Genomic DNA, 18,490 nt, shown 5'->3' on the forward strand with positions numbered 1-18,490 from the left:
CACTGTACTTATTAATCAACATAATAACATACCTACAACCAACTTTATTCAATGATTGAATCATGCAATATGACAACATTCCACTGAATGTAGCACAACAGTTTGCTGAATCTCTTACACATTAATAAATGTTACTATTTTAAGTGATGTAAAAGCTTCCATATAAAACAATTTCTCACCATTTCAATTTCAAAGCATGACTTGTTATACTGAGTATTATCTTATAAAACTCATTAAGCCGTCAAACTTCGAACAATCAACATAAACTTGTACTGTTATATATTGTACAAAACTGTCAGCTATACCCACAAAAAAAAGCATATTTTAGTAATTAAATATTTTTAAGTCGTAATTTTTTTACTTAAATTAATTCTTGATGTTAAAAATGATATACAACAATTTTCAAATGTTCCACAGCTCACAGGCTTACTCTTGCATTAAAATTTCTAATTTTGTATCATTATAATTTTTATTTGTCAGTAAGATGTGTGTACAGCTTGGAAATTATAAGGATGTAATTTCCGATCAGAAGCTGGAAGGTGTTTTACCTTCTCAGTCTTAACACCTATAGATCACTGATAACATTATCAAAGTATATTTTTAACAATTTCCACAATTTGTTATAGCAGTTGCATAGGATACATTAAGATTGAACTTTTTTAGCACAATTAAATAAATCACTAACCATAAACCAACTTCCAAAGATTAGCAGTGCTGTTTTGTCTTTCAACAAAGGCATCAGCAGCTTTTTGAGCTAAATTTGCTTTCCAATTGACAGCAGATGATTCATTCTCGTCATCTTCACTACTGACACTACTTGATTCTTCATTTACTGACATATTTTCATCTTCATCGGAATCTTCCTGATCACCATTCAAATTGGAGATATCTTCGTCTTTGGAACTTTCTCCATCACTACCAGCGGACTGTAAGTCATCACTTGATGAATCTAAGCTCTCATCATCAGAAATAGCATTGTTTGATGAAGCAGCCGGATGATTTCTTTGATTTGAATCCTTTAGTTTTTCTAGAGCATCAGATATTTTATTGCGAATCTCTTTATCTTTGTCAGACGGAGTGGCATGATATCTGAAAAACGAATCTTTGTTATACAACCAAATATTAAGGATTAATATATTATACTAGTATAAACCAAACAGACAATTTATTTACACTAGTAATGTACATTTCAATAATAACAATAATTTGGTGGGGTATGAGTGAAAGGTACATTTAATTAATGATAAAACATTAGAAAGTTACTGAAATTGTATAGTACAAATCTCCATAAATAATAAATAAATTACCAATATGTATAAATATTTATGTCTTATGCTCTTCTTTTTAAAGTTCATAAATGCACATATAATGCAAAATATTTGTTACTATATAGTAAACATTTTGAAATAAATTCGATTCACTAAATTTAACAACCAAATGAAAGATATTTTACCATAGCCAAAAAAAAAACAAAAAAACAGATAATTAATAGCCAACACAAAAAGAATGTGATAAGCCAAATTGATGAAGTCACAAACAGCAAATAATTTCTAAAATATTCTGGATATTAACCCTTAAACGACAATATAGTCACTGCTAAATTTGGATTAGCACTCATTAATTATATAAAATTAAAAACTATATTTTCTTTTATTATTTTTTTTTCTTTTTCTATGCAACAAATGGAAAATACACTGCATATAAAATAGTTAGTCCAGAATATAGTATTGAAAAGGATGATGTGGATAGGAGATCTAGAAACAGCTAAAAAAACATATTGTGCTGTGATTGAATCACATATAAGGTATGGATTGATCTCATGGGGAGGAACATCTGAAGGAAACCTTAATAAAATCCTGCTACTCCAGAAAAAGGCTATTAGGGCACTCGCCGGACTAAACAACGTTGAAAGGTGCAGGGAAGCTTTCAAAGCCCTAAAGCTTCTAACAGTCCCAGCACTCTATATCCATGCTGTGGTTATGTTTACAAAGGATTTGGATCTTCCTAGGAACAAGGATTTTCACAAATACCATACTAGAAGAGCAAACGACTACAGTCTTCCTGCCCATCACACAACACAAAACAGCAAGAAACCCTCATATATTGGCCGCAAAATTATCAAATCCCTACCAGATCATATAAAAACTGCTCCAATTAAAAAACTAAAGAATACTCTGGGAATTTCTGGTAGAACGACCAGTCTACTCAATTAAGGAATTTCTGGATCAACTGACTTGAAGAAAAACTGAAAATTTTACACACCAAGAATTCCTCTTTTATTATTTATTGTGACACCATTGTATTTCTTAATGAAATTACAAATAAAAATGTTTGTCTATTGTATATTGTCTCTTAGTCATTCTTTTATTTGCCCACATATCTTTTATTCTCGGCACAGCAGTAGTATACGTATATACTTGCTTGTGGTGTTGAGCAGTACTACCAAACTTTCGCCTGTGAGACAGAAACTAGTCTAACATCAATCGATAAGCACAGGATCATGTGGTATGCAGCACATCTCCAAACTACTGAAACTTACTTCCTGCACACTCTAGCATACTAACTCAAAACTACCATCACTAAACAAGGCAAACAATTGTTTTTCGCGTATACACACTTACACCATTAAGAATATGGTTAGCACTTGTGTTTATATAAGCCTAATTAAGTGTTAAGCTTTAGCTATTTCAAGCAGCAAAAGAACAAGTACGATGTTTCTTATTAGAACTACTAATCTATCAGTTTATCTTACCTGACAGTATTGATATCCTCTTTTACATCGGATGACTTCTTTTTCTTATTCACAAAATTATCTAAGTCTTCATCACTTTCAGTGTGCGAGTCATCTTCAATAGCCTCTGTAGCTATCATTTTCTTCCTTTTTAATTGATGACTAATTTCTTCCATTTCCTCTGCTTCTTTAACAGATCTTCTTGTATCGTTTTTGGATAATTGTTTCTCTTTTTTATTACTTTTTACGGTTTGAAGTCCAGATGTAGATTTCATTAACTTAGATCTTTTACTTCTCACTTTTGATTTTTTAATATTAGCTATTTCTTCACTATCAGACATTTCCGAATCTTCATCACTATTTTCTTGTTCATTTTCATCATCCTCTGAATTTTCTTCATTATCTTCTTCAAAATTTACATTATCTTCATCAGATTCGGATTTAATTCCGGTATCTTCTTCTTCATCGCTGTCACTAACATCACTTTCTTCTGATTTCAAGCCGTTATCGTTGTCATCAGATCCAAATATGACCTTTCTTCTATTACGACCATCACTTGCAGTGCTTATGCTAATTTTTCTTTCAGGATGTTCTATTGTCTTTTCAGAATCTCTGTAACAATATTTTATTTATTTTTAACTAATCAATACATTTAATTAATACAAGCACACATACGGTATTAATATACTTTCATGATGTATCGCAGACCTTAGAAAAGTAACTAAAACACACCAATGTATAATCTAAATTTATTCTTAAATTAATAAAATTCATCTTTTGATTTCAAAATATACTAATCAAAAAACATTTAATTAATATTATTGTCATATACACATAATAATATAATTATTGTAGTACACATTAATATAAGAACTACACTTTTTGGATGAAACATTGATTTTGTGACATTTAAAAATATAAAATAAGATCAAATACTACATAAATTAATTTGTTGATCATTATCATAGTTGACATAAATCTTATAAAAGCTATACAATAGATAACTGTTTACCTCTGGAACTCTTCAGCAGTAATGGGTGTGGTGTTTGAAAATATTTGCAGTTGGCTTTTGGCAATTTTTGCATCTAATGTATCCTTTGTTTCAAGCAATGATGATACTAGTTCTCGCTCTGATTCGTCTCTTCCACCCATCTTAAAAAAAATGAAAAATTAGTTATAATTTTAAACGCATTACACAATTTATCTAATGATGCAAGATATGTTTAAAAGTATCCAGACTTATTTTGTAGTATGTAAACAAAATACAGAGATATGGTTATATGCTGGTATATCAATGCAGATGACACACATTTCAATAGCAGTACAGTATATATGATGTACATTATAATATATTGTACATTTCTGTGTCATGGCTGATAGAACTTTAGTGAAAGATCACTATTGTGAAAGATCAAAAATCATTCAAAATGGTGATGCCATAAATCAATTTAAGATTCAGAAACATAGGATCAATATATTATAAGATTGAAGACTAATTACAAATAAGGAATCAGTATAGGTTTAATTTTTTAATCAAGAGGGAAGAACTGAGATAAGGATGATAACTCTTTCACATTCTTTCTACCTTATTCAAGACTTCCTGGGCAAACAACATTGATTGGTTTATTGAAAATCTCTGTATTAATTGAATATACATTTTCTATGCATCAATTAGCATCATAAAAATAACTTAAATAACATATACTTATAATACTTATTTCTGTCTCACATTACACCCATATTAAGAACTACACAAGAATTGAAATATTAAAAACTATCTGGCAATTCTTTCGCTCAAGATGCCTCTTTTAGAGTCATCATTTGTGTTTTAAAATTAACATTCAACAAAACACAAGTGTTTAATTATATTTATTCCTAGAGACCTTTCAGACTTGCTTCTTGAAGTTGATGGACTGTGTGTGGAACCCTGAGAAAAATATTTTGAAGAAGACTATTCGTTAAAAAAGTGTTGATGAATATATAATCTTTCCCTTGATACAGTGTGGATACTTTTCAACATAATAAAATACTAATAGTCATGACACAATTAACAGTAAATTATACTATATTTCCAATCCAATGGTACAAAACTGAAGCAGTATTTTATATTTTAATAATTAGTTTTTTTAATATATTAAATCGCACCTCGTTATGATGTGAATGGCTACCTGCCAACTCAATATAAACCGCATCCTTATCATACACAATGCCTCCAACACCAGAGAATGGAGCGTAGATCAATCGTTCCTTGTCCACCAAAGATCGCTTCTTCAGTTTGTCCGGCAAAGGGCAAGGGTCTGGCAGGAAGCAGACATCACTGATCACTGAATCTCCACAACCTGGTGAACAAAACAAAAATTTATAGATTTACATTTAAATTCTTGTAAAATAGTGTAATGATAGTTTATGTTAAAATACTATTAGCCAAGCAACATCTATCGAGCAAGCATCTACAAGCGACTAATGTTAGGTGACACACCACACACACTGTTTCTGTAATCTTTGGTAGCGAATAAAAATATTAACATCAATAGTGATAAAAGGATATATAGTCCAATATATGTAATGTTCATTTTTATATCAGTTGTAACCATTTTATAACACAGTTTAAAAGAAAACATATTGAAATAAACATAAAATGTCGTAAATTTAATTAATTTTTTATCTCATCTTGAATTATTATATTAAATATAATATGTATTTATTATTATTAATACATATTAAATATAAATTTTACATGTGTTAAAGCTAGAAATAAAATCCAGTTTTAGGTTTGAACAAAATATTTTATTGTATAACCAAAAGTGAATACATTAAATTGAGTAAATGTAAGAATATTATAAACCCAACAATAATGTAAAGGCAAAATAATAAACTTAACTGATAAATTAATATCAAATAATGGTATAATTGGCATTGTTTAATAACATCCAAATTAATATTTTTATATATGCTAAAGCCTCTAACTCTTTCACCCCTTTGCACCTTGTCAAGGATATGGAGAGTGGATAACAACTGCATCCACATTTCCCTTCTCAGCCCAACTCATTGTTGTTACACTTAAGTGTCCTTTCCCAATGTAATACTTACCATTATAGAACAAATCATTTGTTAATCTTTTGGGGCTCTAACTCACCGAAGAGAGGGCGAGGGGAGATACTATACTCATAAGACAATAATGTCTGGGTTTAATATGTAGAATATGCCTTAACCCTCTAAGTGGCAAGCGCCGTCTGAGACGTATGATTCACGCCGCCGCGAAGTGGCAAGTGCCGTCACAGCCATCGCTTCACATTTAAGGCCGTTGCTCCGCAACCGTCCATTATTTTTAGGCCTAGTTTTAACTATCGTATTCTCCATGAAATTTCCTATACATATCATATAGTATAGTGTGTATTCATTTTACTAATGTTTGCTGGCTTAAATGATTCCGACGGGTTTCGTTTGACCTGGCGGCAGACGAGAGAACAGCTGTCTACTCGTCTCGTCACTGTTTTGTTTGGCGACTTTGCGTACTGTTATTGTCAGTATATTATTGTTTATCGCGTTGTTTGTGTTACCGGTAAATGTTTAGGTTATTAGTTCCTCATGGAAAATGTTGGGGTACTTCGGGATTATACCGACTACACCAGTATGAGGAACACAAACAAATAAATTTATAGAAAAAAAAACATTATAGAACGAAAAAGCAACTCTTCAATTACAAACTTACAATGATTATTAATTGTTAACGGGTTTCCTGTGAAGCCCAGAAAGCAGCAATATCAAGGATGAGTGAGTCTAGTGGATTTCCGCCTTCAGCAGCAACTGCCGACCGCAACGCATATTTTAGATGTAGGCAACTAGTCATGATCTTGTAAAAAAAACGAATGGCCCCCTCTTTGCTCCTGGGTAAATCCCAAATTCTCATAGTGTCACCCATCACTAATCTATTACACACACAGTAAAACACGGAAGTACAACAAAGCGACGCACTCGACAGACACTTCGGCACGAAAAGTACAAGAATGCGGCGCACCAGCTGAACGGGCGGCGAGAATCTGTAGTCATGTTATCTACTAGATCGCTCGACTTTGACCTCTGTCTGAGGATGGGGAGGGGTTTGCGATAAGACAATTCCTGTTTTATATTTACGAAATATACTGTGCTATGACAAACTAACTAAGCCACTATTATACTATTATAGGCCCTACACTACTGGGAGGAAAAGACAAGCCCCTTCTAGTGACTCGGGAGTAAAAAAACCAGTTTATACATAGATTTAGTTTTTCCCATCTAACTTTTTTGTTCTTGTAAATAGAAAAAAATTTATAAGAAGTAATTTGTTTAGAATAAAATTGTGTATATTCTGTGAATTTGACATTATTTTGTAGCTCCAGTAGTTTCAAAGTGACGGACAGTAGAACTTAAAAATATTTTTTTTTTTTTTAAATTGTTTACACATCTACAATGATATTAATCTGAAAATAATGGTAAGGCACCAAATATTATATTTATTCTTATTCTATAGTTCATAAGGAAAACAAAAGTATATAATGTTGCTAGGTTATCACTTAGATAATATTTTCTAAAAATAAGTTTAACGATCACGGCAATTTACCCAAAAACGGCCTGCCACTGAGACCACAAATGACCGCCACTTATAGGGTTAAAATTGTGTGACATTGTTTTTAAAATACCATATTATACAGTAGATTCTTTTAAAAATTAGCTTTTTATTAGATCATTTCTTAAAAATTCCAGAGATAATTTGTATAAAACCTTAATAAGCACAAAAATACTTATGCATCACTAACCAGGTATATGCACACTGCTTGCTTTATTGAGTGGTATTCCTCTGACGAATCCGTACAAACTGACAGTTCTGTCAACTTTGGGGTTCTGGCGGATCAATTCAGGAGGAGTCAAGTCTTCCATTCTGTCCGCTACAACAAAAACAGTTTTAAAATATTTTTTAGTACTTTGTAAAACAAATGTTGAAACATTGTTTTTATTTATTTCTCCATGCAGTTGAAAATAAATAATTGATTCTGAATGTGCACTAAGTCTCTGGCAGAACAGGTCCACTGTACATTGTAGACTGGAATAATATGATTAGACACAATTTCCCTTTCGTCTACAAGGGGGATGTAAACAAATCAAATCAAATCACATTTATTTCCACACACAAAAAGAAATGAGATACAAAATAAATCTTTACATTGAAATGATAACAAATGTAGCATTTGTATATTATCTAATTCATATGAACATACAAAAGTATTCTAGTAATACAATTCAAAAACTAAAATTAAATAATTAACGTTAAATAATATAAAAAAGACTTATGTTACATAAATAAATCAATATAATGAATAAACAGATGAAATATACATACATATACATATACATGTATATACACATACATATACATACATATCCACATCCATGGACGCATACCTAGTAAAAACAGCATTAAATTTGCTACATAATTTCTGGATAAATTCAAATAATGGGAAAAGAGCCTACATGGGCCTTAATGGCCTGTGCGTAGACTCGAGTTGAAATTGTTGAGATTCGAATTTTATCTCGAGCAGAGTGTAGATTAATTTTATAAAATTTGATAATTGAAAGAAGACATCTAATGCAGAATAAACGACGGATATGACCTCGAATTCCGATAATCAGCAATATAGTGGAGAAAGTAGACAAAAACAAATAAAAATATTGAGTGAACAAAAATTACAAAAAACAGGCTAATTACTTAAGTGAATGGATTTTATTATCTATAATTTGAAGAGGAGACATTTCTTTTCTGTATGAAAAATAACCCTACAGTGAAAATAATTTTGGTTTGTAACTTCAATATAACGATTTTTACGATTTCAGGAGAGAACATAAAACTCTGTATTTATATCCAATGTAAAAAAAACTTACATAAAAAGCCCCTAATTTACAAATTTCTCACATTTCCAACCTCATTATAACGCAGTTTGGTATAGAATGTGTTGACTCATCGACAAGTCTAGATATGAAAACAAATAGCACCAGCTTCCCACCCCCTTCTTCAAACAACATTACTCAGTCAGTACAGTATAATTGCAGTATTTACATTGTACATTCACAGTGTTTTATTGAGTGTTTGTGTGTGTTATGGCACAAAAAACTCGAGAAAATCTCCTACAGTAGAATTCAAGCATAAGGTGATCAAATTCATTGAAGAAAATACAAAGAAGAAATTGCAGATTGTTAATGACTTCGACATCACTCCCTCCACATTAGCCACAGTAATTAAAAATACAGAGAAGTAAGGAGTTGAGAGTGGACTTTCCAAAATTTGCAAAAAGGCTAAGAAAGGTGAGCTACAGGATATTAAAGAAACTGTTATAAAGTGGTTTTAAATAATGCTGGGATATAAATGTACCCACAGAAGATCCCACACCCTAAGAAAAGGTTCAAAAGTTTGCAAAACAATTAGGACACACAAACCTTAGAGTCAGTAATGGCTGGTTGGATCGGTTCAAAGAAAGGTATGAAATAATTTTAAGTACAATCTGTAAGAAAGTACTGCCGTTTGTATACAATAAAAAACTATAGATTAAGCTATGGTACATAAAGTGACGTAAATGTTTGAACAACATAAAAAGTTTTTAATTCAATAAGTACCTAAGCCTAGATATAAATTTAAAAAATATAAAACTATTTTTTATATCATGCAGAAATGGTATGGTAAGTAGCATACAGATTATCTATGAGCAAAACATTAAATGTATAATAACATAACAAAAATTATATATATACATAATTTTCAACATAAATTTTACTTTTATACGGTTAAAAAATCAAATAATTTGCAATGTGTAGTGTAAAATAAATAGATCATTTTCAAAAATATTTGTGTTTTTTCCTGTTGTACTTCTATGTGTAGTAGTAGTAGGCATAGGTCCTACAGTTATAATTCTTTTGAAAAACAAGAGGTTAAGCGATGAGACACTTGTTACATAGAGGTTTACGTTCAGCTTTAAGAATCCGCTATAGATAAACCGCTCGCAAAGAAACCTGTGCAGAAGCGGTGCTCAAAGAAATCTGAGCAGCACCGCACAGGAGGGGACCCCCTCTGCCGGGGGGGTTGTGGTGGAGAGTGAGACCAGCATCGTCTTGTATCTGTTTATCAGCTGTGTGGATCATGTCTCACTCACATATTTTTGTTTACACTTCAGCTAACTTACCTGTTCTATAACTATATTTTATTTTTGTGTGTAGGCCTATACAAGTGTCGCAGTCTAAGCGTAAAATATTAATTGGACAGAATCATGTAGCCACATACGTATCCAGAGAGCATGCATTTTGTTGTGAGGTTATCCGCGCAGTGGCAGTGGCCAGGTGAGATGTGTTGTTCAATCTTGACCCGTTCAATTTGAACGGGCCAGTCAGGTAAATGAATGATCCGGATCAGAGTGTTTCAAACGACCCATTCACCTCGATCGTTTCGTTCACATTTTCCTGCCAACTGAATAAATTTCACATTTTTTCCCAAATCAAACATATTATTTTCAAGAATTGTTAACAATATGAGTTCATTTTAAGATCCTTATCTAGAAAAAATAGCTTATCCTATGGCACTAACTAAAACCAACGATTCTATGCGTTAGGTTACACTAGGTTGACAAAATCATTCAGTCATTCCTTTCGAGCCTGGATATTATGAAAAGTGGTGGGAACTTAATCGGTTAGACGTCTAACATTATAGTTATTTATAAAAATAAATTATTTTCAAACAAGCAATGTATCTGTTTGATTTGTAGTAATTTATAATATATTTAAAATATTTGTAAGGGAATAACCTCAATTATGATAAATCAAAAGCATATCAATCAACCAAGTCCATTTATATTTTGGTATATTGGTATTTGTTGGTATATATATTTATATTTACCAGATTCCTGAAACAATACATGTATGGTTATATATCTATCCATTCACTGTACAATATGATGTTCTCTACCCATTCACTTTTTTGCTAGCAGATCCTTTCGTTCACTCAGTCATTCCGTTCAGTCGGTCATTCGTTTATAACATATAGCACGCTCTAGCAGGAGGATTTAGTAACTCTGTACTAACCGGTTCAACTGAACGGATCACAGCAGTAAATGAGACCAACTGAGCTGGATCAGTCAGATGATCCGATAGAGCAATTGCCGTGCAGTGGTGAGGAGACTGTGAGAGGGCGGCATCACATCGACGGAGGGGGAATTTACCCCACCCTGCGTGAACTAAAATCACGCAGTGTCTTTTTGCAAGCGGTTTACCTACAGTAATGATGGCTGCATTAACCTCAATATAACAAATCTCTTCATTGAGAATTTTCTGATATAACAAATTTTTTGGTCTCTTTGGCTTTTCAAATTGTTTCAGTTATATTGAGGCACTACTGTATTAAATTATGACTGTATGAATAAAGTGATTATAAACACAACCGTAAGCAATAACCTTTGTTAACAATATTTTCTGAGTTAAACAAATTCTAAATATATCTTGTTCTAATTTATAATTAAGAATAATGAAGTAATATTTATATGAAAAATGTAAAACATAGTTACCAACTAAATATGAATGTGTGGTTTGCCAAGTAAGTGGTCGAAATTTCATCACAGAAATGAAACGTCCAAGATTTTTAACTTCATTTCTCAAATATTCTCCATGAAGAAGCCCTGAAAGATAAAAGAGCTTGGCTCCAGCATAAACTTCTGTCCAGAAACGATGTTTGAGAACCTTCTTGGTACGTTTTAAGGTTTTGGCTTGTTTCAACATGTCAAGATGTGTGAGTACACCCATAACTCTTGGCATTCCATGAACCTGTGAAACATATACAGTGGTTTATTATGTGCACATTTTAAACAAAACAAATGGAGTTAAAAATTAAAATAACTAAGTAAAAAAATTAAATGTTTTTAATAACAAATTTTAAATGTTTTGTTATTAAAAGCATTAATACAAATAATTATCTTAATACTACACCACACAAACATATAACATGCATAAGGATAGCATCTCAAAAATGTTTCCATATTATTTGAATAACTATACAAATTTTGTAATCCTTGTTACCTGTTTGTAAACCTAAAACACGTTTTTCTATAACCCAACTCATTGCTACTATTTTTTAAGCATTCTCAAATATGTCCGCTGTGGGTGACTTCCCGGACAGTTGCACTACCAACATTGAAGCGCTTTGTTATTTCACCTGTCACGTGCTGCATCTTGCCGCAGATCTCTGAACATTTTCAAACTTAATCTATACTAGCAGTTAACCGCAGCACCGCTTGCAATTTAGTAGGCTTTGCATGTGTATTATTACTTTTGGTTCGAGTGAATTATATTTCCAATGCCAATTTTGAGTCTCCTACACTGGCTGGGATGGTACTCGAAGGAGAGTAAAGCTACAACTCATCTACCTCTTCTTGGCAATCTTAAGATGCCTTGATCAAGAAAATATATCAAAAAGTGTATATTAAATGGTCATTGTAATTTACTCTGGTCTTGTGCCTTAGCTGATTTTTTCTCCGATCAAGACTATATATATATACATACACAAGAATGAGAAGCCTACTTCGGTCATAAAGCGTCAACTTTCGTTGGGCCATTGTAATTTACTTCCAGTCTAAGATATTTTTGGTGCCACAATTGAGTTTGTTTGTTACCCTGATCAAGAAGATATATACATAAGCAGGTCTGAAAAAAGCCTACTTCTGTCAAAAGACAACTAAGATGGGTTTTATAACAGTTTTTAAATTTATAGTAAAAGTTAGATAATAACAACTGTCTTTGATATCTGCATTAAGTATTGACCAAGCACTGCATACTTAACATTTGCTAAAACGTATAGTTAAATGTATATTTTTACTAAAACTTTTAATTTTCTTATTGGGATATTTTTTTACTCTATGGTTTTTTCCTCGGAGCAATAGTTAATTCAAAGAGTAATGAACTAATAGAAATCCAAAATAGAATAAATTTGGCAAATAGAAGCATGTACGCATTGAATAATATTTTAAAATCAAAATTACTGTCTTACAAAACAAAATTAAGAATATATAAGACTGTTATAAGACCAGTTCTTCTTTATGGAGCAGAGACATGGATTATAGATAAACAGGCAGAAAAGAAATCGGTTACATTCGAGAATAAAATTTTGAGGAAAATTTTCGGACCTATTAGAGATGGAGATGGATGGAAAATCAGGCACAACCAAGAAATCAGAGAGATGTTTCAATCTCCAGACGTTGTAGGAGAAGCAAAGAGCAAGAGACTTCGGTGGGCAGGCCATGTGATGAGGAGGGAGGATGATAAATTGATTAAAGAGGTTTGGAAACACAATCCAATTGGAAGAAGACCTCGAGGTAGACCCAAAAATCGCTGGAAGGACCAGGTGGAGAAGGACTTGCGGAAATTGAGAGCGGGTCAGGAGGATTGTGAAGACAGGGAGAGATGGAGGCAGCTGGTTGGCGAGGCCAAATACCACCTAGGGTATCCATGGCCATGGGAGTAGAGTAAGATGGTCAATAGTGATTGCAGAAAATGTTGAAATAAGAATTTTTGTTGCTACCAAGAGACTATAAATGTAAACATATTTAAAATAGTGGTTAAATTAATTAAACATATGGTTGTACTATCAGACAAGAATGATAATGTTTACACAGAACAGTTCATTACATTTAACTGACTCTTTTAATTATTATTTCACAACTTTCGGAGACCATGATGGGATTTTTCACAACTTTAGAGAGCAGTAGGCCCCACAGAGTTTATTGAAATAGGAATACACCTATATTCTTTGTTTTTGACGATGGAAGGATTGTGAAGGAAACAGGATTTTCCATACATTTGTTCAGTGATACAAAAAATCAGTAACACCACTTTTCATTAAGCCTATATGATAACCAGGGACCCTTAGAATGTCCATGTAAAATTTCAGTACAATCGGTCCTGTAGTTTTTAAGCGCTTTAATTTATACAAACATATGCACACAAGCATATACCATTAAATTTGTATGTAAAATGCTTCATAAAATTTAAATGCTGAGAAACTTCATACACATGGATTTCTTGTATTCTTTTATAATACTAAAATAATTTTCTTTACTTTGATAATCCTCATTTACTTAAGAGTTAACAGAAATAACTATAAAATTTAAACAAATCACAGCAGTTACAGTGAAACTATACATTTGTGACTTTTTAGCTGTGGTATTTTTCTTCTCTGTTTTAAATACTCTGAAGTCCTAATAAACTCTTTAAGTAAACTAGGTAAATTATTTATTTCCAATTAATTATAACTAAGGGACAATTATTCTGATGATTACCTGACAAATATTGAGAAATTCAAATATCTCCATTTCAAATCCAAAACTGGCATCTATAAGTAACAATACCAGGTCTGCCACTTTAGCCAAGTCTATCATGCTGTTGATGTCGTTGTTACACTCCATTAAAGTGATCCGTCTTTTCTTGCCTGTTGACAACAGAAAACTTGTTATGTGTTACTTTATTATAACAACAAAAATAAGATCCTGCCGAGAGATTACTGGAGCCATGGTAGTCAGCTGTTATATCAGCGACTGCTTTATTGGGTCTCCTTTTTTTATAACAATTTATCATACTGTCTGTTTAGATCATGGAATCAAGACTGATGACTTATCCCATGGCAAGTGCTCCATTCATTTGCTATATTGGCATTAGTAATAGGATAACATAATACACTCCTTAAAATTCAAAGATTAATTTAAATATTTCACTTATATGTTTTATATCACAAAATATGTGTCTGACAAAGATAGCCTTGCTATCGAAAAGCCTCACAAAAATACATATTGGTTTGTGTGTTTTAAATGTAATTAAGTTAATAGTAACAAACACAAGCTCCATCTTTAACATTAATTTTATTACTCAAAGAATTTCCTATGCATATGCCAATATTCTCTACATTTTATACCAATTTTGAATTATATTCTTAGCCTTGGGAAGAAATATCAAATCAAAATGTAATAAATCGTGAACTTATGATCATGAACAAATGACCAACAGCAGTAATAGCAAAGTTGACTATAACACTAACAATTTACTGAAGGGCTATAAAAACTGCATACATAAGTAAATATGTATATATATATTTTTTTTAAGAACACTGCCTTTATTCAATGACAAGAATAACAATAGTAAGTTCATGTTATTTACTTAATGTTATACACTCATTTTTGTGCAAAGTTCTCCTGTTTTATGCTTTAAACTATAGAAACTATTCTGTCCCGGGGTCAAACGAACAGAATCTTTTATAAATAGGTACTATTCCAAGATTGTAGAATGCAACATTTGCGTAGTTTAAAACAGCTTGGGTATGCATTGCTTTTCATTATATATATTTTAGTTTCACTGTTTTATCAAATAGATTAATAGCACTACTGTCACAATTCTTGTAGTTGAGTGCCTTTTACATCATAAAAAAACACAAAATAATTTGTAATAATATATAATGTGAAACAGTTTATTATATGTTCTTATCATTTAAATAAATAATATTGTATAAATGATAAATAACAAGTACCGGGTAGTTGACTCACACCAGTGACAGTAGGCTGAATGACTCCCACAACAGACAATAGTTGAATTTACAAAAATCCATTTGTTTGAAGGGATAATTTGTGAATTATTGATAAACTGATGTTTCCAATTGGCAACTCCTTACAAAACTACTACATTTTTTTCACTTGTAACTCATTTAAGGGGAGTTGAAGGTCGAAGGGTCAAAAAATAACAAAAAAATTTTTTTTAGCTAAATTTGTTCTCTGTACATTTTGATACCAAACATGGCCTATAAAAGTTGTTCTAAGTATTTTTTATTTAATTTTATAAAATAGTCTGCATAGCCAATTTGCGACCAGTTCAGCTTTCACCAACTTCTATTGACGATAATTATTTCTGTATTTGTTTGCACTTTGCATAGTACTCAAAGTGAAGAGTAAAGGTTGAAGAAAAATCAATGTTGGCAACACTTACTGCATATTATTTGTTGTCTATTGCTGTTTTTCTTGTCTGCTTAGACTAACCTAGTATTGTTTACTGTTGTTTTCTGGTTTGTCAGTGAGAAAGGTAAACAAAGTGTTGTTGTTTGTGTTTATTATTTATAATAGTGAAATATTTTAGAGTTTAGTTGTAAATATGCCGAGAGTGCAAATAAAACAACGTAAGTTTCACGGTAACAGGTTTACAAATGCTAATCCAAGGCAGGAAGCAGAGACTGAGGTTAGGCCTAGGCCTTCAGTCATCAGTTCTGCTGAAAAGAAAACTGTAGACAAATTAGATACTTATGATAGCTTTGATGCTTCAGATAGAAACTTATTAATTTCATACAACATTTTGTGTTCAGTGTTTTCTAACTTTGTAGCTTGTAAGGAGTGTTGATCTGACGTTTTGATAAAAGACGATATAGAAAAGCGTAATGGGCTGGCAAGTAATTTAGTTCTAAAGTGTACAGATGATGACTGCACATTTAGTCATGAATTTTACTCTTCTAATTTTATTGATAAAAATAATACTTTTGATATCAATCTAAGAATGTTTTATGGTTTGCGGTGCATTGGAAAGGGGCCAGAAGCTGGAAAACTTTTGTGTGGAATGTTGAACTTGCCTTTGCCTTGCACCTATGTAAGTAAATATACGAATACTCTCAGAAACTCTCTAGCTACTGTTACTGATAGTTGTATGAAAAATGCCACATTAGAAGCAATAAATGAGAATATAGATGATAAAGATGAAAAAAAAATTAGTACAGACATTCCAATTGCTTTTGATGGAACGTGGCAAAAGAGAGGATTCGAACCCAAAAATGCGTGTTGTACTGTTACGAGTGTTGATACCGGAAAAGTGTTGGATGTGGAAGTGTTGACAAAGTACTGCAGTGGATGTGAAAAAACAAAAGGCAACGAAGGTAAAATAAAAAGTCATGAACCTAATTGTTTAAAAAATTATGAGGGGACAAGTTGCGGCATGGAGTGCGTGGCTGCTGTTGCAGTTTGTCGACGATCGATACCTACGCGTGGCGTACGGTATGTAAAATTTTTAGGTGACGGCGACTCTAAGGCTCATCTAGCTGTAGTGGAAGATAATCCTTATGGTGATGACACCCCTGTTGAGAAGCTTGAATGTATAGGGCATATTTCCCAAGAGAAGGGGCACAAGGCTGCGAAAATTAAAAGCAAGGCTTGGCGGTAAACCTCTGTCAGATGGTAAATCTATAAAAGGAGTAGGTAGACTTACAGATAAAGTTATTGATAAATTTCAGTCATTTTATGGCAATGCAATTAGAGCTAATGTAAATAGTTTGGATAAAATGAAACGTTCTGTATGGTCCATATATTTCCATTACATCTCTACGGATGAACACCCGAGCCATCAGCTATGTCCACCTGCACCGGAAACTTGGTGCAAGTACAATAAAGCTGTTTATGAAAAAAAAAGACTTCAAGCATAAAAATACAGTTCCTGTTGCAGTAATGGAAGTTATAAAACCTATTTTTCAATCATTGGCTGATCCTAGTCTCCTTAAAAAATGCCTACATGGAAAAACCCAAAACATTAACGAGTCTTTCAACAATATAGTCTGGAGTAGAATACCTAAGAATGTATTTGTTGGAAGAAAACTTTAGAAATAGGGGTATTTGATGCAATCTTGACATTCAATGATGGAAACTTAGGTAGATTAAATGTTTTGAAAGAACTTGGGATTGTTAACTACGGTATAAACACTGTTGTGGCGCTGAAAAAAGCTGATGAGGTTCGACTTCAAAAGGCTCAACGGGCAGCACAGGATGCAACCAAAGAATCCAGAATTGCTAAAAGAAGAAAGAAACTTGAAGAAGAAGAAGAAGGAGCATCCTCTCAATACTGCCCAGGTGGATTTTAAGGTAAAATATTCACAATAATAAGCTGATTTTTTACATTATTTTATGTTGTTTTCCGAAAGTTGCATTTTTTAGTTTTAGGAACCATTATCTCAGGTATTAGTAGAGTTATTGCTTTGAAATTTTTACTGGCTGTTTGTATATATGTAATGTACAAGATAAACTACAATGAATAAAATTCTTCAACTAGAAAAAAAATAAAATATATAATATTAAACATTTTTGAAAAAAGAAATTTACGATTGAAAAAAAATTTATAATTTTCAAGTTATATTACCTATCAAGCTAATATTGTAGTTTATTTTACTTATTATGATGCAACAATCAAGCATAAAAAATGTCATGCTGTTAGTTGCTATGGTTACCCAGATATGTGTTCCTAAAATTCTTACTTTTAACATGGGCGGGAATGGGGCCTTCAACTCCCCTTAATGAAATAAAGCTTTCTCATTTACAAACAACTGAATGATTTGATTTCATACCAAGATAAACAAAGAGTTGCCTCATCTCACATTTGTTCTTGCCATGAAAAGTTCTTATAGGCTACAGTATTTCAAATTCTGACCTGAAACAACAGTGACGGGTCCTTTGATGGCAGTCAACGGTTGTCTTGTGAAGTTCTTGACAAGACACTGTATTAGAGTGGACTTTCCGACCTTGGGAGGGCCCACCACTGCCACCATGATAGGGGGTGGCTCCAAGGGTGTTCGGTCCACCACAGGCACATGCTGCTTCTTGGTCTGAATATCTTGTGTTCTGAGCACAAACAGTACAAGTGTTCTAATGATCACGAGTTTTACAAACTTTACATACCAATAAGATT

The 18,490-nt window shown here is 32.4% G+C and overlaps 1 protein-coding gene across 1 annotated transcript in view; it reads right to left on the reverse strand.

Annotated features, from left to right (window-relative positions):
* The window catches only part of LOC124358327 (ribosome biogenesis protein BMS1 homolog), a 39,685-nt gene that overhangs the window by 16,022 nt on the left and 5,173 nt on the right, over positions 1-18,490 (reverse strand). The window contains 8 exon segments of the mRNA XM_046810626.1: positions 686-1,089; positions 2,753-3,343; positions 3,744-3,883; positions 4,877-5,070; positions 7,528-7,656; positions 11,311-11,566; positions 14,074-14,222; positions 18,233-18,423. Coding sequence (XP_046666582.1) covers positions 686-1,089; positions 2,753-3,343; positions 3,744-3,883; positions 4,877-5,070; positions 7,528-7,656; positions 11,311-11,566; positions 14,074-14,222; positions 18,233-18,423 — 2,054 coding nt within the window.

This window comes from Homalodisca vitripennis, chromosome 3 (genome assembly GCF_021130785.1).
Source record: "Homalodisca vitripennis isolate AUS2020 chromosome 3, UT_GWSS_2.1, whole genome shotgun sequence".
NCBI lineage: Eukaryota > Metazoa > Arthropoda > Insecta > Hemiptera > Cicadellidae > Homalodisca > Homalodisca vitripennis.